This window comes from Panicum virgatum, chromosome 1N (genome assembly GCF_016808335.1).
Source record: "Panicum virgatum strain AP13 chromosome 1N, P.virgatum_v5, whole genome shotgun sequence".
NCBI classification, from domain to species: domain Eukaryota; kingdom Viridiplantae; phylum Streptophyta; class Magnoliopsida; order Poales; family Poaceae; genus Panicum; species Panicum virgatum.
This window is the reverse complement of record NC_053145.1, coordinates 52,949,199-52,968,685: the sequence shown is the minus strand read 5'-3', so window position 1 is coordinate 52,968,685 and position 19,487 is coordinate 52,949,199. Positions and strand designations below refer to the sequence as shown.

Genomic DNA, 19,487 nt, shown 5'->3' with positions numbered 1-19,487 from the left:
TTCCGCGCCCTTTAAAAACTCGGCAGCAGCAGCACCATCGCGTCAAGTTCGATCGTGTCACGCTTCGTCTCCCGGCCCGTCTCATCTGAAATTTATTTATTTGTTTTATTATACGCTCGTCGACGATCTAGCTAATAAGGCCGATGAGGCCTGGAGGCTACTACTACCCGCGTGCAAGCGCCCCGTTCGGCGGATACGGCAACGGCAATGGCGGCGGCTTCCGCCAGGCGGGAGGCCAGCAGCCCTACCGCCCGCCGCCGCGGCCGCCCGAGCAGCGGCAGATGACGCTGCAACAGAGGGAAGCTGTTCTGATGGCGGCCGGCCGCCTCGCCGCGGAGTACCTCGTGGACAGAGGCGACCTGCCTCCGGACGTGCTGGAGAACCGCCCGCCGGCCCCGATCCCGTTCCAGCAGCAAGGCCTGCCCGCGGCCCGCTTCCACCAAAGCCGCGGCCCGCCGCAGCAGCAGCACCGCCAGCCAGTGGTCGCACCGCGGCCCGCCAGCACCCGCTTCCAGCAGCGCCCGCATCGGCGGTTCGCCGGCCCGCGCCCGTTCCAATTCCACGGAGGCCCCGGCCCGTTCCCGAAGCGGCCGCGCCAGGGCCCGCCACGTTCGTTCCCGTACGGCCCGCGCGCGGCGGCGGCTCCTCCCAACAAGACGACGGCGGGGAGCGCCGGCCAGGGCGCGGTCGCGGCAGCGGCGGCGCCCCCCGTGGCCGCCAAGAGTGACGTGCAAGAAGACGAGGGCAGCATGGCGGTAGACGGAGATGCCGGCGAATCGCAGACGACGGCGCAGCCGGGCGGTGCGACCAGCGGCGCCCCGGAGCAGGTGAACGAGCCAAGCAGCACTTCCGTTGGCGCCAACGATAGCGAATCAAAGTAGAGGAGGGTGCCCCAGTTTCTTCAGTCCAGCTCTATGCGATGAGAAGTCAGATACAACTCTGTAGACTAGGCTAGCACAGTAGGGCTAGGACCTTTTGTGCGTATGGTCACTTGGATGTCCTATCCTGCAAAATAGAAATTCTTTTTTAAAAGATATAGATGATATTTTGCGTGTCAATTAGTGAACTTCACATGACACGAAGAAAAGAATAAAATTCAATTTATTCTTCAGATTTTATAATCCTTTATTTTCGTGCCTGCCGGGTCGGATTTTTTTTGCAGCAATCCATCAATTTATTTTGCAATAGAAGAAAGCAGATGATATCGTATTTTGCATGTCAATGTGGGGCACTCATTGGCCCAAAACGGAAGATGTGCAAAAATCATCCGTAAACCGTAAAAAGTGGGGCATTCCGAGAATCGAACTCGGGACCTCTCGCACCCAAAGCGAGAATCATACCACTAGACCAAATGCCCTTTGTTTTGAATTATTGTTAACTTACATAATTAGAAGTGCGTCCCGGTCTTTCTGAAAACAATCAGCTGCATGAGGAAGTACGAGGCGCCGCAAAGTTAGATAGGAGCACACCGGGGCATGATGCGCCGACGGCGACGGCGGACTACTGCCAGCGGGACGCTCCTCAGATCCCAGGACAACGCGTCACCGTCAACCTGCATGCAAATCTCACGCAGTTACTGAGCTACAAGCAGGTGGCGCCAGCTCCAGAACGCTCGAGGCCCGGGCAGGGGCAGGCGATTCTAACTTACCGCGTCAATCGCCATCAATTTCAGATAAGCACGGCGGGGCGACGGCTAACGGCTTCCTCTTTGGTCTTGGCTTGCAGAGGGCGCAGCAGACAGGGTGTGCCGCCCTGTTCACAAGTTTCAACAACCTTCCCGGTCGCCGGCTGCCCGGTGTTGGTCGTTCCACGACCCCGATTTCGCCGTCGCTTTCTCTGTTGGGCCCCGCGGACGTGTCTTCGACCTATACGGACGTGGCCACGAACGCTACGGATCTAGAAGTAGCTTTTGCAAAAATGATCAGGCTAGAAGAACCAGTTGAGTAGTGTAGACTGCTAAAGGTATCTCCAACAAATTACTCATATTTTATATTTAAAATATATCCTCTCTCTACTACCAATAACTACTTTATGTTTTTTATAATATTGTTGCAGCGTACTATCAAAATACAATCACTGAGAATAGGGTAGAGGAAAACCCCCCTGCATTTAGGATAGAGGGAGGTTTGCTTTGCTGATTACTCAAAATTTATAGATAATAGAGATTAGAGCACCTCCATCATCAAAATATCAATTTTTAGAATTAGAAAGAGAGATGAGTAATTTATTAGAGATGCTCTTAGATCTGCGTGGACAGGGATGCAGCAGCAATGAGCGTGCGATTCTTCTACAAATTTCATTTAAAAAAAAGCTACTTCCCCATCTACAAAAGAATATAATTATAAAAACCATACTTATCAAACTAGTTTAAATTTATAATAAATATTATTAACGTTTATGTCTCCGAACATTCTATAACTAGTCTAATAGTGCTTATTTTATATCATTAATGTTATTATTTTTTACGTAACTTTAATTAAAATTTAAATTATTTGAATTATCGAGAATCGTATTATTTTGTGGCGGAGGGTGACAAAGCATGAAAAAAATAATCTCCCTTGCTCGCATCGACCCCCCGACCCAGCACGAACAGCATCAAGAAAAATCAGTTTGGCGTCTGATTTTTTTTTTTGAATTGAAATAGCTTCATTCCTTTAAACCGATTTTTTTCAGAAAAAAACTCTGAGAAGAATTAAAGATACCCAGATAAAATATCCCCAAACTTCCTGGCATTTATAGGGGAAGGAGAGGGACACCACGCTCCCGCAATCTCCCCCCTCCACTCATTGCGTCGCCGTTGCCGTTGGCAAGCAGCAGCATCGCAGGAAAGGAACAAGGGGGGCCAGGGCCGCGAGGCGAGGAGGGTGGGCAGGAAGGAAGAAGAGGGTCGGGGAGCGATGGGGCTGGGCGTGCGGGCGGCGCCCTTCACGTACGTGGCGCACGCGCTGGCCGTCGCGGCGGCGGTCATGGTGCTGGTCTGGGCCATCCACTTCCGCGGAGGGCTCGCCATCGAGGCCACCAACAAGAACCTCATCTTCAACGTGAGTGGCGCCTCCCCCCGTGCTCTTGGATTGGATAAGGCGCTGTTTGTTTTTGTCCTGTATCAGGAAGATTAGATAGATGTCGCGTCGAGTGAGGCTAGGCAGTTTCAGGAGCTAAAAAGTGCAGTAATTTTAGTGTTGATTATTTTTTTTAAAGGAATAGTATAGTACTGACGATATGTTTAACCCGTCTGCTGTGAACTTCAGTCTAGAGTCTTGTCATTTCGATTATTGGTTTTTGGGAGTTTAACTGATTCTTATCTTTCTCATATGAAGGCTCTGTTTAGTGGTACCTAGCTATGTGTCACTGATACCCGATATGGTACGGCGATACGGGTATGGTGGTATCGAATACGTGAGTTTGAAAAATGACATAGTGGTAGTATAGAGAGAGTATCGAAGTATCGGATACGGGTACGGCTGGGTTAGTAAAGTATCGGTGATTCATAGGTACCTGGTGATAAAATGATACGATGACTGACTCTGTCTGTGCTTGAGTCATAGCTAGGTAAATAATCAAATTGGGCCAATCTGTTCAGGATGGGGATGTGATTAATCAGCAGGAGTTTATCTGACCAAAGCATCGTGAACATTGATTTCTGATTGATGGACGTGGCTCATGAGTTGCTTAATAGGAACATCAGACCTGTACTGTTTCACACTTTGAGCCTAGCATCAGATTTTCCAAGGAGGTTGCTTAGTTAGCAGGTTAGTGTGTTCTGAATTGGTGACTACAAGAGGTAAAATAATCAATAGAGGATTCCTTATTTACTCGAAGGCGCTAGCATTTGTTTCCTTGTTTTGGTCTTGGTTAGGAATTGGGTGGGGGATGCTTATTGGCCATTGTTGGTCAACACACGCCATTGTTGGCCACCTGATGGGAAAAGAGAGAAGACTCCCAATCATGGTTGGATGCTGGCTATATACAAACAGAAACGGAGCACAACTAAAAACACTTGTATTTTAAATGACAACTTGCCGCATGCTTCTGTTGGTAGTCATCAACCATCGCCTAATTACTTGCCAATGCATCTTAATATTGACTAACTTTACATTAACATTTCAAAATCCAGCACATGTTAAATATATCTGATGTTGATATATTGCAGGTTCATCCTGTTCTTATGCTGATTGGATATATTATTATCGGCAGTGAAGGTAATGATAAGAATGTCTTCAGGCCTAGGGACATGAACAAAATTTCCAGTTTAGTAATATCTTTTGTTTTGGCAGCTATAATGGTATACAAGGTATTTCCAACGTTGAAACATGACACGGCTAAGCTTGTCCATCTCATCCTACATGGCATCGCACTTGTCCTTGGTGCGGTTGGAATATACTTTGCTTTCAAAAATCACAATGAAAGTGGGATTGCCAACCTTTACAGTCTGCATTCTTGGCTTGGGATCGGAACAATTACTTTGTATGGTATTCAGGTAATACTTCATGCTTGCAAACTTGGATTCCTTCTATGACTATGAATTGATACACTATTTATCTTATTATGAATTGACTGTTATTTTTCTGTTGAACTGATATCAAACCTAGATATGCAGTTTTATTCTATATAAAGCTTGGCATGTGTTGTCACTTGAGCTAGTGAGCTTTCGAATTGTTCTTTTCAGTTAGGTTAACAACCAACCGTAATGAGGAACTGATGATTTTTTTCAGAGCTAAAAGATAGAATAACTAAGTACATTACCCTCATTAAGGATATGTACAAGGATGCGACGACGTTTATCCGGACATGTGATGGCAACACCACTGACTTTCCTATTAACATAGGCCTACACCAGGGGTCAGCATTGAGCTCATATTTATTTGCTTTAGTGATGGATGAGGTCACAAGGGATATACAAGGTGAGATTCCTTGGTGTATGCTCTTTGCTGATGATGTGGTGCTAGTTGACGAGAGTAGGGCAGGGGTTAATAGGAAGTTAGAGCTGTGGAGACGCACGTTAGAGTCGAAAGGGTTCAGACTTAGTAGGACCAAGACCGAGTACATGATGTGCGATTTCAGCGCGACTAGGCATGAGGGGGGAGACGTTAGTCTAGATGGGCAAGTGGTGGTCCAGAAGGATACTTTTCGGTATTTAGGATCGGTGCTACAAAATGATGACGACATTGATGAAGATGTTAGGCATAGAATTTCAGCTGGTTGGTTGAAATGGCGGCAAGCTTCTGGCATCCTTTGTGACAAGAGGGTGCCACAAAAGCTAAAAGGCAAATTCTATAGGACAGGAATTCGTCCGGCGATGTTATACGGTGCTGAATGTTGACCTACAAAAAGGCGACATGTCCAGCAACTGAGTGTAGCAGAGATGCGGATGTTGCGGTGGTTTTGCGGGCACACAAGGAGGGATAGAGTCCGGAACGAAATTATTCGGGATAGGGTCGGGGTGGCACCAATTGAGGAGAAACTTACCCAGCATCGGCTGAGATGGTTTGGACATGTCCAACGAAGGCCTCCTGAGGTGCCGGTGCGTAATGGGGTTCTTGAGCGGGTCGATAATGTAAAGAGGGGTAGAGGTAGACCTAAACTGACGTGTGATGAGTCGGTTAAGAGAGACCTTAAGGATTGGAATATTTCTAAAGAGATAGCTTTGGATAGGAGCACTTGGAGACTAGCTATCAATGTGCCTGAACCTTGAACTTATTTCTTTTGGGTTTCATCTCTAGCCTACCCCAACTTGCTTGGGAAAAAAAGGCTATGTTGTTGTTGTTGTTAAAAGATAGAATAACACAATTACTGAACTGTGAAACGAAATTTTAGTTTCAGTTCTCCCAAGAATAGACACTATATGTCTATGCTAGTGTCCGTATGTCCTTATGTTTTCCTCATCTATCACAGTGGATATTTGGATTTGTTACATTCTTCTTCCCTGGTGCTGCACCAAACTTGAGGAGGAGCCTCCTTCCTTGGCACATTCTGTTTGGGCTATTCGTCTACATCTTAGCACTGGCTAATGCAGAACTCGGCTTTCTGGAGAAGCTCACTTTTCTCGAGAGCTCAGGCCTCGACAAATATGGCACCGAGGCATTCTTGGTAAACTTCACAGCATTGGTTGTCGTGTTATTTGGTGCTTCTGTTGTGGTAGCTGCTGTAGCTCCGGCTCGCCTGGAAGAACCACAGGGTTATGCTCCAATCCCAGAAAACTAGTACGAATGATGTGTACAGCATATACAGTCGACAGGATTGGCTGTTACCATAGGGAGACAAGATATTCGTATCTCTTTATTAAAATAAAAAAGGTACCGGGAATCGTCACAATAAGAAGATAATGCATGTTCATTGTGTGTGTATATACATTCTGTGATACTCAAAATTTCAGTATAATATATGCAAGAGTGATATCCTGCTTGGTAAAAGTACTCTCTCTATTGTTTTGCTGTTTTTTTAAAAAAAAATGCAAATTGAGCTGATTTTGGATTGTCCTGGTTCAGAAGCAGCCTCTGATTTGCCTAGCAGAAAGAGATGTTATATGCAAGTTCATATCATTACTGAGTTACCTATTGTTCCGGTCTATTTGCAATGGTTTGTTGTAATCTGCTAATCCATGGGCAAGCATAGTGGTTAGGGGTGCCAATGGGTAACCATTAGGTGCCCCTCCAACTCTCTCTAATTCAAAATTTTGTACTAATTTTTCAAAACCATATCTCAATTTGGAAAACTAGTACAAAATTTTGAACTAAAGAAAGAGGGTTGGAGGTGAAGAAAGAGGGTTGGAGGTGCACCTAAAGGTCACCCATTTGCACCCCTAATAGTGGTGTTATGCTTTATCTATATGCTATAAGATAAGATGGTGGCGGCATATTTGTCAATTGGAGATGTATGTGATGCGCCACTTATTTAAAACCCTACATAATGGTGTGATTTAGAAATGGGGACTCACCATAAAGGCACGTCCACTTCTGTCTGCAGAAATTGGATAGCACCCTAGTCGACTCTTCATTGTAAAAGCAGCCCTACCGGATGGCACTGTGGCATGCAACATACTACTACAAAATCCTGATGCAAATTCATTTTATGGAAGAAATCTGAGCATTCTCTTTAGAAGAAAGCCTGAACTTACTGTGAGGACAAGTTAGCATGAACCTTACTTACGGGCTTAGACTGGCCCGGGAACACTCATGGGCTTACCGGTCTAATGAATAGATCCTCCAACCGTTGGACCCCATGAGGTGATGTGTAACCTGAAAGCAAATTTTGCATTTTCAGAAGCTTTCTCCCCTCAGTCACCTTACAGAAACAGAACCACGTTGATCGATTAGAGGATATCGATAGAAAATAAAAACTTCTTCTCAACGTCATCACTAGACACTTCTTCGGTGTTGAGATGCTTGGATAGACAGGCTTCATATATCATCATGACGCTCATAACTTGATGTGACGCTCTGTCCACCAAGGAAAAAGCCAGTCGATCTCGTGAGTAAAAAGAAGCTGAACACAAGCCACGGAGACCGTGCACCACATTGCAGTGACAACTGACGAGTGACCCAATCCTGCGCTGGATCGAACACAGTACTATTGTACTAGACACGTACGCGCTCCAAGTTTTTCCAACCACAAAAGTACGAGATGCTCACGCTGGGAACGTGATAGGAAGCCTGCCTATCCAAGCACGAACAGGTTCGTCAAAAACTGCCATGCGTTGGCGATGAAGTTGTGCAACTACTGTGCAGAACTAACTCATACATGTTTCTGCTGAAGTTTCTGTAGTGGCCAGTTGATAAACTCCTCCCAAGTTCGAGTGTCTTAAAAAATGAACGATTATTCATACACTTTTTAAAGCTAGCTGTAGCGCGTTAAAGTTGTCAGAATATGTTCAGAATATGATAATCGACAACCCGTTACCATCAGGAGCTCATTGCCAGATATCCTCCATACTGTCACGACTCATGACCATTGAGAAACGGAAGTCTTTATCAAAGGGGGAAAAAGGTCTCTGAAGAAAGTTCGTTGGAGGGAGACAACGCGATAGAAGAACACTACCCGAGAGATTATCAGACTATGCAATGCATAAACAATAGGCTAATGTGCGTCCTGACGTGGATTTAACGCGTAAATAAAGTGCCAAAAAGGAGCCGATTGTTGTGCGATTGTTTTGCAGCTTATCAGCATGTGCCTGAAATAAAACGAGAAAAGACGGATGCAGGAACCTGAAAGGAAGGAGAACGAGGCTTATGATTGAACTTTTGCATTGGATCCAAGCTCGATTAACGCCGACAATCATTCGTAATTTCGTATCCCAGCTGTCAAACAATGGCATCTGATTCCACAAAAAAAAAACGAAGAACCCGTCTTTCAGTCACCTAGTCACCTGTCTGGAAGCTGCATCGATTTTCAGTCCTGAACAGCCACACCACCTGAAGAACTCGGCAAATCAAATGGCACCATGCCCGTCAAAATTTCCACAGCTCAACTACTCCAGCGCCAACGCCGGCCGTCGGAGCTCCGATACGGCCGTCGCCGCGGCGACAAATGCGCGCACCATTGCACTAGCCACAGAAGTACAGTGCACATGCACGGCTGTGATACAGATCCAGAATTTTTTAGCCTCCACGGACGATGGCTCTCAAAGCTGTCTGCTGCTCTGGAACGAGCGGTTGAGACCGTTGCACAGCGGGTGTCCTACGGCTGCGCCAACTCGCGTTTACTTCCGCACGCCGGCTCGCGAAGCCCTTTTTTTTTCTCCAAGCTCCGAGCCTCTCGCCCCGACGCCAGCCAAGCTAGACCCGGCCGGCGCGGGCAACGCTTCTATATATTATCAGGGAGCACCAGCGTGCGCCCACGTACACGCCCAGCAGCGGCGAAAACAACTCCAGAAGATTCGGCAGCGTGCGCGGGTTCGCCTGTGCGTGTGTGCGCGCGAGAGCTGGGCGATGGCAGCGGAGGGGCCGAACAAGGCGGAAGCGGAGGCGGCGAAGGAGGTGGGAGAGGAGAAGGCCGACGTCCCGGCTCCCGGGCCGCCGGCCGATGACTCCAAGGCCCTTGTCGTCGCTGACAGTAAGTAGTACTTCGCTACCGGTTCTTCCTTTCACCTACTTTTCTGCCAGTAGTAGCATCAACAGCAGCAGCAGAGACATGCGAGTTTCAGTTTCTTAGAACAAAGCACATGCGGTTTTTCTTCGTGGATTTCCAGAGCGCCGACAGTTAGTTGCATGGGTTGTTCAATCCTATAAAATTTAGTTTCCTTCCAGATAGTATCAATCCAGTTAGCCAAGAAACATCTGTTCTGCAGATCATAGTCCTTGAATGAAAAAGGTTGTCAATAGTTAATCTCTTCAGACTGATATGTCCATGTTTTGGTCTCCAAAAAGCCTTTCCTCTGCTGCTACCTTTTTCCTACATCACGACTACCTACTGCAATAATTCAGCAATTGTCGGCATAACGGAACTGACCAGAACAGATAGCTTCAGGCCTGTGCGTGTCATTTCAGAAACTGGTTTTCTCAGCAAGTTGAAGACCTGCTGGTGAACTAACATCCTGCCAATTCCTTAGCAACCAATCTCACTCCAAACCTTAAAATAGTGAAACACTGACACATCTCTTGCAAGGTACTCTACGATAGAGATAGAGAAATTTACTAATTATCTATCGTACTATAATGTTGGAGGCTATATATCAAAGTGCAGGCAAAACAATGCCTTGTCCAATCCATAGCAGTGTTGTTTCAGAGAACCTTACTTTGACGCCAATTTGGAAGTTGGAACATCATAGGCTTGCGATTAGTAAATAGGAGTATGTCTGAGTTTATAACAATTCTCAACAATGTATGATTACTCAGAAAAGGTGCCTGAAGTTCATGTATGCATGATTTCGTGAACGCTATTACCTGTTTCCATATGTTCAGTCAAGTCATTTATTTTAAAATAAGTTATGAATTATTTTCATACATTTCTATGCTTCCCAGAGGTGGCTGACAAACCTTGTGCTGAGAAGAACACTCCGAGGAACTTAAATGAAAGATGTAAGTAACTGGCCATTCTTCTTCTTCCTACTGAATGCAACCCTGAATAATTGACTAATTGAAGTAATCTACGCTTAGACATTGCTCTCGGAAAGGTGGAAGCAGAAAAGAGGAACTCTTTGATTAAAGCATGGGAAGAGAATGAGAAGGCAAAAGCAGAGAACAAGTATGTTTTTTATCCTTCGGTTATTTCTTTGAGCACAATTGTTCTTCAAACAAACCAATATTGCCCATTCCTGGAAAATGCTATAACAAAACTTTTTGATTGATGGCAACTAAAATTTCCCTCTTTATTTATTAAATATGGCCTCCGTGCTATATATTTATTTTTTAAATTCAAATAATGCTACCAAGAAACAAACATATAGTAAGCTGGGTCACAAAATTTATGCAGGAAATGGTATTAATCACATTACGCCTTACTGTGTGTGTAGACTTTAGATAAATTAACTAATACCGACCTTCAAGGCTGGAACTTTTTCCATAATCTAAAAACTAATACCTATCTTACAGGGCTGCTAAGAAAGTGTCCACTATACTTTCATGGGAGAACACGAAGAAGGCAGTCGTAGATGCTCAGCTGAAAAATAAGGAAGTAAGCTGTCAATTTCATTGTTCTTGTTACATCTTGTTTTCACCAATGAGTCTATCCTGTTCAGTACTCGTATATGTTATCCCTACGGTCTTCAAAAGTGTCTATTTTGACAGAAAAGAAAAGGTTTAGTTTTTAGTGTTGATGTTCTAGTTGTATTTCAGAAGGAAAAAAAAACTGCTGGTTATAGGCAGATCATAATCTAGACATGTCATGTTTTTTAAAGCGAAAATTACATCTAGTCTGACCTCTCGGTGCTAATGTTCAGGAAGAACTAGAAAAGAAGAAGGCTGAATACGCTGAGAAGATGAAGAACAAGAAGGCATTCATCCACAGGCGGGCCGAAGAGAAGAGAGCGATGGTTATGGCCCAGCGTGGTGAACAAGTTCTCAAGGTCGAGGAGATGGCGGCGAAGTACCGCGCCACCGGGGTAGCCCCAAAGAAATTTCTTGGGTGCTTTGGGGCATAAGGAAACGTCTCAAGTTGATGATCCGGGCCCGGGAGGTAATATGGCCACATGTACAAGTCATTGGCTTCTTTGCTCGCTGCAAGTATATGGTGCTGTTTACTCATACCATGTAAATGTGCCCTGCTTATATTCTCTCTAAAGGTAAAGCCTACCCCTTCATGTTGCAAAATGTGCTGTGCCTGAGACAGAAATTTGTCGGTAAATATATAGTATAACTATTGTTTACTAATGTGAGAAGGCAAGGAACACTCACATGTGCAGTAAAAAATAAGCCCGCGCTCTAAGTCACTGCAGATCGCAATTTTGTTCCGTTCCCTTTGTGTCAAGATTCAGAACTTCAGAAGTTGCGCACGAACAACTTGATATGAATTGAAACCTTCAAACATGTTCTAGTACACAGATCATATATTGATATACCAAAGGGGGCAAACAACCCGGAAAAGTAAACCTAGGAAAATCAAAATTCAGAAGGTGCATGGTCTCCCGTCGGCAGGACCGCGCGCGCGAATTGATGGGCGGCTTCGGCCGCGCCGCGCCGCGAGTTGGCGGGCAGACGCTGCAGCAGGGTCGATCACGCCGGCTCCAGGTGGTCGATCACAAGAACATGGATGGCGCCATGGCGGCGCGGTTCTCAGCCGAGCGTGCGTGCAGAGCGGCGGCGGCGCGTGTGATCGGTGCGACCCGGATTACGGATGGGATCTGGCGGCGCCTCGACGTCTGTGGACGCTGCGCATCGAGCCGAGCACCCCGCGCCGGAAAACTGCGAGGCTGCGCGCGTGGTCTGACCAATCACACACGAGCAACGGGAGCCGGCGAGCCGCCCGCCGGTCGGGTACGCGCGCGGCCGACGGCGGCGGCGACGTGGGCGCCGGTGTGAGTAGGGTGGTGGACCGGGCTAGATTTTCGACAGGCCACACCGTTAGGCCGCAAGTGGCCCAGTACAAACCATGGCAGGCTACGAGAGCTGGGCCAGATTAGGCTGGGCCCCTGCATACGCATAAGCAGACGGGGCTGTGTCAATGTCTTTGTAGGCAGGGTACGAGAGAGCTGGGCTTAGAGCCTCTTGCTTGGACCGTCGTGTAGGCCGCCGGCCCAGGCTATACCCGTGTGCATTTCTAGATGACGTTGCCCTTTTCCCTAAAAAAAAAATGACGTCGCCCCTACGGCCCTACCTGAATTGATCGTACTCAAGCTGTCTCAGATTATTTGATAATTTCGTCAAAAATAAACTATTGTACCGCTGTGTTATTATTAATTTCTCTAAGATTTCAAAAGATCTAAACTTTGGATTAAAAGGCGCCATAAAATCAAAAAAAATTCTAATACTTAGAAGAGCTGTGTATCTTTGTATTAAAAACGAGTACTAAAGAATAACCACTATTCTGTTTGGTTGGCTTGTCAGCCAAGCCAACCAGCTAACAGTGTTTTTCTCTCACACCAAATCAGTACTAACTACCAGTTAGACGATAGTATTTTTTTACAATAAATCAGCATCAACCACATACCGCCAAACAGAGCTATGAATCTCCTCCACAAGCACTGCGCCCGAACATATAGTTTGGCCATGGCGGAGGGGTAGGGAAAAGACAAGCAAACGCAAGATTCGTCTTTTATTTGAAGTTAAAAGATTCATCTTTCCCGAACCATTTCTGCTCTATTTACAATGTTCCTGTAGTTTGCGATTACTTGTGGTACTGCGAGTCTGCAATATGTAGCATTACAGTGAAGTGGCGCAGTGTGACTGTAGTTGGATACGGAGCGCTCGCCATGATTCCCGTCCCATGCCAGCGTCTAGCTCACTTGGGATTTTTCTCATTTTTCCTAGTACAGTGAAACTGATGTGTCCCAGTTGCTGAGAGCACAGTGCCTAAGGTTTGGTCTTTTCTCACCGGCCGCTGACGAGGGCAAGGCATACAGTAGTAGAGCTACAGTGAGATGCATCAATGAGCACGGAGAAAGGACAAATCACAAGAAAAAATACCACTCGGATTTTTTTCGTCTAAGGAATAAGACGCAACATATTACCTCAATTTTAAATTATAGATCGTTTTGATATATCTAAATATATAAATTTTTATATATATCTATACTCGATCTATATCTAAATGTATAGTAAAATCAATATATATTCAGATTTACACTAATTTACAGACTCTTTTTAAACACCTCCGAGGCGAGCATGAATTTCAACCGCCTCCGTTAACATCAAGCATTAATTGAGGATGTTATTTTTTATTAAACAAGACAATTTTTTTAATGGCATCGTAAAATCTGTTAGAGGTGGGTTATAAGGACCACCTCAGCAAATACAGATCCAACTTGGAGCCTAAACAACACATCTTGATTCGATATCTCGCTTAGTCCATATATACCTCTTAGGGTTTGGACTCTCACATTTCTCTTCCTATCTGTCACGCTCAGCCGCCGGCGCCCCTCTCCTTCTCCACCGCACTCAACCGGTGCGGCCGTGGCTATGGTGGCCCGTAGTGTCGTGCGGCTGCGACGGCACGCGGTGGGGTTGCGACGCTAGTCAAGGCGTGACCGCGTGAAGCGGTGGCTGCGCTTGGCGGGATCGCGGAGCAAGGAGCTTGGGTCTGCGGCAGCTCAGAGGCCGCGACGACACAAGGAGAGCGGTGGCGCAGGTCCGTGACATCGCGAGGCCAGCGGCGCGGAGAGCAGTGGCGGCTTCAGCGGGGCGAGGCGTAGGCAGGGCAAGTGCGGGATCGTCGATGGACTCATCGACGGCCTTTTTCTTTTTTATTTGATTAACCGAGGCGAGCAGCAAACTGCCTCAAAAAATAGGTTATTTATCCTGATATTTGATCCGAGATGGTTGCGAAAAACGCTTTGATTAATCATTTTTGTCCATCTCAGTAAAGAATATTGTAGTAGTATTATCAAAACAATCTACAATTTGGAAAAAAGGGCGTACCAGTTATTTTTACACAGAGATACTTCATTAGTTATTTTTTACACAGAGTTTCACGAAGATAAACAAAGCACAAAGACGGACAGAACAATCAGATTTTCTTCTCGATCTCATCCCATTCATAGCTTAAGGGCCCGTTCGGAAGGTTTATCTTGAAGGATGGAGTTGGAACTGGAGCTTGTGGAGCCAAGTTTTAGGCCCCATTTGGCAGGGCTCCAAGAGCGGCTCCAAAACCGGCTCCATATGGAGCCCTGCCAAACGGTGCAAAATGCACCGGCTCCAGGTCTGGAGCTGCCCATGGAGCCGGTAGCGGCTTCCAAAGGCGGGGCGGAGCCCGAAATCATGGCTCCAAGCGGCTCCGGCAGATGCCTGCCCTCTTTGCCCTTGCGCGCGCAGCACCTCCTCGCGCCATGCGCGCTACGGCGGGGTGGGAGCTGGGAGGACAACTGCAGGAGCTCGCGGCCGCCGGAGATGTGGGGCCGCTGGTGCGCGCGGTGGCCGGAGATGCCGGGCTGCGGGTGCGCTCGGCGGCCGGAGATGCCGGGCCGTATTCGGCCATCGGCGTGGAGGGACCTCGCAGCGGTGGGGAGCCCGAGGCGGCCGACAGCGTGGAGAAGGGCGCGGCGGAGGAAGCTTGCGGCCGAGGCGGGCCTCAAGATGGCCGGCGTTATGGAGAAGGGCGGCGGCGGAGGAAGCTCGTGGCGTGGAGGCAGCCGGCAGCGGAGGGAGCTCGCGCGTGAAGGAGTGCGGCGTGGAGAAGGGCGGTGGCGGCGTGAAGGAGGAGAGGAAGCTAGAGGAGAAGAGGCAGCGGCGTGGATAAGGTGGACGGGAGGAAAAAAGAAAATGGGAGAGAAAAATAAAAAGAGATGAAAAAATAAGAAGAAAAAAAGAAAAAAGAAAATATGAAAGGGGTAATTTAGACATTTTACTACTTCAGTCCAACAAATGAAGTCGTTTTGCCAAATATTTTTCAAAACGGCTCCAACTCCACCACAGAAACCGCTCCACAGAAGAAGACAGAGTCGAAACTGTTTTTGGAGTAGCTGGAACCTTGACAAACAAGACCACCCCACAAAAGGAGCTCCGGCTCTCTTAAAAATCACCTGCCAGAGCCGCCGCTGGAGCACCCCGTTTGACAGGCTCCGCGTAGAGCCGGGGGATGGAGCCCATTTTGGAGCCCAACCAAAGGGGTCCTAAGATTGGTTGATATAAAAGGCCAGTTTTAATCTGAATTTCAAAAAATCGCTAGCCAAAGAAGCAAGTGGTGGAAACCGGACCGGAAATCCTATTACCAATCAATTCAAATCATGAGATGAGTACACTCGGTAAAGCTCCTACAGCCAACTTCCTGTGTCGTGCTGTGTTCCTCGCTCAGGATAAGGAGCACAGAAAACGTTGTTCACTTGCGAACAGCCTCCCCCCATTGAATGCCACCATATCAGCACAGCATTTTCCTCTTCCTCTCGCGCTCTCCCTCGACCCCTTCTCCCTGGGCCCTGGCGCAGCGCACCTTTTTCCGGCCGGAGTAATTGCCCTGCGCTGCCCTGCCCTCTGCGCTGTCTTCCTCTTCCTTTCGGGCACGCAGCCGATCGCCGGTGGTGCTGCCGAGTCGGATCGCTCGTGGGGGGACGCCGGACGCTCGTGCACCAAGGGAGCTTCAGCTTCGCCGGCCCGCTTGCCTCGGTGTCGCCGTCCGTCTGGTTGGCCGCCCGGCGCTCTCGCCCAGACCAGACGCCCACGTCCGCGCCGCTCCGTCGCTCGCTCGCTCGCTGCTCGTGCCGCCTTTTTTGCTTTTTTTTTTTTTGCTCTTCTCGCGAAAAAAATTCACAAATAGACTCCTAGCAAAACGTTTTCTGTATTTGGACTCTGGAGGTCGGCGCCACAGCCCATGGCGCCGAGATTTAACGTCTCGGCGCCGTGGGCCATGGCGCCGAGGTCGGCAAAAATAATCCAGGTAACCGCTGACGTAGCCGTCGACGTGGGCGTTGCTCAACGCCAAATCCAATGGCGCCGAGCTCGGCGCCACAGATCTCGGCGCCGAGGTCCACTGTCCATATCTCCTGCAGCAGGCGTGGCCTCATCAGTCCTCCCCGCGTGTTCGACGCGCCGCCACAGATCTCGGCGCCGAGGTCCGCTGTCCATATCTCCTGCAGCAGGCGCGGCCTCCTCAGTCCTCCCCGCGTGTTCGACGCGCCGCCGCCCGCCGACGTCGACCGCACCGCCACCCGCCCCGACCGTCCCCGCCCTCCGGCCCTGCCCCGACTCGTCGCCGCGTGCCCCGCCCGCCGGCGTCGACCGCTCCCGGCGCCGACCGCCCCCGCCCGGCGCCAACCGGCCCGCCCGCCCGCCCCCGCCCTGCTCGCCGCGCCACCGCCTTGCCCGCCCAGCGTGGTCGTCCCTCGGGCTCCGCCCCGGGTCGGCGCGGCGGCCGGCCCAGCTCGGTGCCCTAGCCTGGCCCGGCTGCCGGGCCCGGCCCCGCCGCCTCCCCCGGCCTCCGCGCGGCGCCCGGCCGAGGCTCGGGGCGTCAGCCGCCCAAGGCTCGGCGCGGCCCCTGGCGGAGGGTCGGCGCGGCAGCCCTCTCGGCTTGGAGCGGCGGCCGCCGAGCCTCGGCGGCTCGTGAGGCCCCTGCCGGCGCACGATCCTTCCGGCGCCCGGCCCTGCCGGGCTTCCCGCGCCACTGGACGCCCCTGCCGGCGCGGTGGCGATGCTTGGCTGCTCGGCCTAGCGTGGCCGCGTTGCCCCGCCGCACAGGCCGGCCGCGTAGGCCCTCGTCGGCTCCCTTTCGTTCAAGATATAATTTTCTTTCTAAATTTCCATTTGCTCTTTTAGCTTGTGATTACATGTAAGTTACAAATTAGTAAGCAAAATTTGATATTGCAATATAGTTAGCAATTTAGTTAGTACTGTAGCACAGTGTGCAATTGTTACTAATTTAGTTGGCAATGTGCTTGGTATTATGTTTTGTGTTATAGAAATAGTGTCATGTCTAGCACAGAAATGTTTACTTTTTGAGGGTCAAGCACAGAAAATGTTGATGTGCTTACTTGAGCGTTTGTCATAATCTACAATTTTCATGAGTTTTAGTGTCTTTTAATGTGCTTCTTAAGAACCTATAACCGATACTTCTGTATGTGATATCTTGTAGCTAGGCTAGAAAGATGATAATTCAACGTGTTCTTTAAGCTAGAAAACACTACTGTATTTCCTTGTGAAACATGAAGTTTCCTTGGCCATCTCCCTATGACCCGTCCATAATCACCTCCATAAAGTTGCATCAAACAACACTCCATCCTTCCATAGCACCGAAGTTCTTTGTTTGAGTTAAAAGCATTGTTATCATCCTCGATGCTGGTCTTTTCCTTGTATGAGAATCATATCATAGACCTTTCCTTTTTAATTATTAATTACATCCATGATCCATCTTCACTACAGGCATTAATCAAACTTGGTTTCTCATTGGATTCACCTGCTTTCTACACAGTTTGTGAGGTAATTCCTGCTCAGTTTTTCTGTAAAGTTGGCCCATGATTATTCATGTCTTGATTTAGAGAGTGCATCTTAAACCTGTTTAATATACAGTCTTTGTAAGAGGAGTTATTTATCCAAGTTTGTGTTGCTAGACTGTCAGCTTTCTATGGGTGGTTGACAACTGAAGCCAGGGGCATAAAGCCGATGCAGATTTTGCTATAGCATGAACCCATAATCTTTGCCATTTTATTCAGTGTCTCTCAGAAATATGGACACTGCTACCTTGACTCCTTCCTCTTTGTTTTGTGCTAGAACATTAAATTTCTACCTGCACAGCTTAGACTTCATACAATGTTTTTTTTTCATTCAAGATATCAAATTTAGTTTTACTGCCTTCGATGCTCAATACCAATACAGTGTGCAATTGTTACCAATTTAGTTGGCAATGTGCTTGGTACATTAAAATTTAGGTGAATACATATCTACTAAGTTTGTGCATGCAATAAATTTAGCTTCAGATTATATAGAAATTAGATAGGAAGTCTACATACATGAACAATTGCAGTTTTGTTCATTGATGGAGTAATTATTGTCGTCTTGTGCATACAATTAGATGGACAATGTAGTAACCGTTTATCATGGGGGAAGTGTCGAGGAAGATGATTTTGTAAATATTAGATTTGTTGGAATGCAAAGGGCCCCTATGTTGTTTGTTGGGCAACCGTTGTTTGCAGAGGTGCTTGCAAGGGCTAGTGATCTGATTCATTGCAATTCAAATGACAGTGAAATCAAAGTTGAGGGGGTACTTTACTATGGTAAATCGGGCTTAACTTATCATAGACGGCTGCTCCCAATAGCATGCGGGGATGATTGGGAGAATTACGTAAATGGTGTCATGAAGAATGAAATTCCATTAATTGATTTGCTTGTGTGCAAGTTGTCACATGATTCAAGCCCTCATATGCATTCTCCTCCCGGGAATAATTGCCATTCACCTCCTCGTGAGTTATCGCCTGAAAAAGAGTTTCCTGCACCTCCCGATCCTCCAATAGCAAACCGTTCTGGAAATGTGCAACATACGATTGCTGTCCCTGATGCAGAATCCGGCCCTAATTTCGATGGCATATCTCATGATCCTGCCGCACAATGTCATAACCATGATGATGTAACGCCCGCTTAGGAGATTCCTTTGAGCCAGAATCATCCAAGTAAGTGCAGTGCTCTTTGGCAATGTTCATTCCAATTGATGCTTCCACTATGATCCGAATGTTTTTAACTCACTTAGCCAATACCCTACTTCTTTCTGGCGTCAATGCAGGAGACATTGTATATAATATTGTTGTTCCTCCAGCAACCAGTACCGACCGGGCTTCTAACAGTGTGGAAGTTCAAATTGAGGATGATGAGGAGCCTTATGAAACGGAAAGAGCTGTTGATTCTGATGATGACCGCTATGTTGGTACAGCACCATTGTCTGAAGAAGAAAGGGAGCTCCTCAAATGATTATGTCCTGACCGTGATCCACTAGTGCCTGAATTTAGCGATCTCAGACATTGCCAAGGTGCATTTGCTGAAGGAAGAGAGGACGAGTTGCTAGAGCCTCATGAGCTAGGGGACCGTTCGGAACTTGCAAAGGGTCTTCTATTCAAGGACTTGGCTTCTGTTCGTAAATGGTTACAAGAGTACTCTATGAAATGTAAAAGGCCATTCAGAGTTGTGCATTCTTATGTGAACCGACGTTACACAGTTGTTTGTGAGAAGGCTGATTGCAATTGGCGGGTATGTGCTCGGAAACAGAAACTCACAGGAAAGTTCAATATCACCAAAGTTGCTGGTCCACACACATGTGCAGAAAATGAATTGCAGCTTAAGCATCGACAGCTGACCTCGACCCTCATAGCCAACAAGTTGTGCCGCACATTGAAGGATCAGCCGAATTTGTCGGTTCGGACGATTATAAACTATGTTGAGGACATGTTTGGATACATGATAAAATATGGGAAGGCATGGTGGGCA

The 19,487-nt window shown here is 47.7% G+C and overlaps 4 protein-coding genes and 1 non-coding gene across 5 annotated transcripts; 4 read left to right on the top strand and 1 right to left on the bottom strand.

Moving 5' to 3' along the window:
- The first annotated feature begins 143 nt into the window (after window positions 1-143).
- Window positions 144-881, top strand: LOC120653661 (wiskott-Aldrich syndrome protein homolog). The gene has a single exon (XM_039931356.1). The coding sequence runs from the start codon at window positions 144-146 to the stop codon at window positions 879-881; it is 738 nt and encodes a 245-aa protein (XP_039787290.1).
- A 404-nt stretch (window positions 882-1,285) lies between these two features.
- Window positions 1,286-1,357, bottom strand: TRNAP-UGG. The gene has a single exon. It is a non-coding gene; the product is annotated as a tRNA-Pro (tRNA).
- A 1,381-nt stretch (window positions 1,358-2,738) lies between these two features.
- Window positions 2,739-6,410, top strand: LOC120656608 (ascorbate-specific transmembrane electron transporter 2). The gene is made up of 4 exons (XM_039934762.1): window positions 2,739-3,041; window positions 4,151-4,199; window positions 4,275-4,477; window positions 5,893-6,410. Exons 1-4 carry the CDS (start codon window positions 2,898-2,900, stop codon window positions 6,199-6,201), a joined length of 705 nt encoding a protein of 234 aa, XP_039790696.1. The 5' UTR covers window positions 2,739-2,897; the 3' UTR covers window positions 6,202-6,410.
- A 2,314-nt stretch (window positions 6,411-8,724) lies between these two features.
- Window positions 8,725-11,303, top strand: LOC120656607 (uncharacterized protein At3g61260-like). The gene is made up of 5 exons (XM_039934761.1): window positions 8,725-9,048; window positions 9,957-10,013; window positions 10,092-10,179; window positions 10,527-10,608; window positions 10,874-11,303. The coding sequence occupies exons 1-5, from the start codon at window positions 8,925-8,927 to the stop codon at window positions 11,072-11,074; spliced, it is 552 nt and encodes a 183-aa protein (XP_039790695.1). The 5' UTR covers window positions 8,725-8,924; the 3' UTR covers window positions 11,075-11,303.
- A 4,704-nt stretch (window positions 11,304-16,007) lies between these two features.
- On the top strand, window positions 16,008-18,974 carry LOC120653660 (atherin-like). Its single transcript, XM_039931355.1, has 2 exons — window positions 16,008-16,557; window positions 18,790-18,974. The coding sequence occupies exons 1-2, from the start codon at window positions 16,008-16,010 to the stop codon at window positions 18,972-18,974; spliced, it is 735 nt and encodes a 244-aa protein (XP_039787289.1).
- The last annotated feature ends 513 nt before the right edge of the window (window positions 18,975-19,487 follow it).

Excerpts from the sequence above, each read along its gene's own strand:
- LOC120656608 (XM_039934762.1), top strand. The coding sequence starts at position 2,898 with ATGGGGCTGGGCGTGCGGGCGGCGCCCTTCACGTACGTGGCGCACGCG. Across the intron at positions 3,042-4,150 it reads ACAAGAACCTCATCTTCAAC|GTTCATCCTGTTCTTATGCT; the intron begins GTGAGTGGCGCC and ends GATATATTGCAG. Across the intron at positions 4,478-5,892 it reads TTACTTTGTATGGTATTCAG|TGGATATTTGGATTTGTTAC; the intron begins GTAATACTTCAT and ends CATCTATCACAG.
- LOC120653660 (XM_039931355.1), top strand. The coding sequence starts at position 16,008 with ATGGCGCCGAGCTCGGCGCCACAGATCTCGGCGCCGAGGTCCACTGTC. Across the intron at positions 16,558-18,789 it reads AAGGCTCGGCGCGGCCCCTG|GAGACATTGTATATAATATT; the intron begins GCGGAGGGTCGG and ends GCGTCAATGCAG.
- LOC120656607 (XM_039934761.1), top strand. The coding sequence starts at position 8,925 with ATGGCAGCGGAGGGGCCGAACAAGGCGGAAGCGGAGGCGGCGAAGGAG. Across the intron at positions 9,049-9,956 it reads GGCCCTTGTCGTCGCTGACA|AGGTGGCTGACAAACCTTGT; the intron begins GTAAGTAGTACT and ends TATGCTTCCCAG. Across the intron at positions 10,180-10,526 it reads AAGGCAAAAGCAGAGAACAA|GGCTGCTAAGAAAGTGTCCA; the intron begins GTATGTTTTTTA and ends CCTATCTTACAG.
- LOC120653661 (XM_039931356.1), top strand. The coding sequence starts at position 144 with ATGAGGCCTGGAGGCTACTACTACCCGCGTGCAAGCGCCCCGTTCGGC.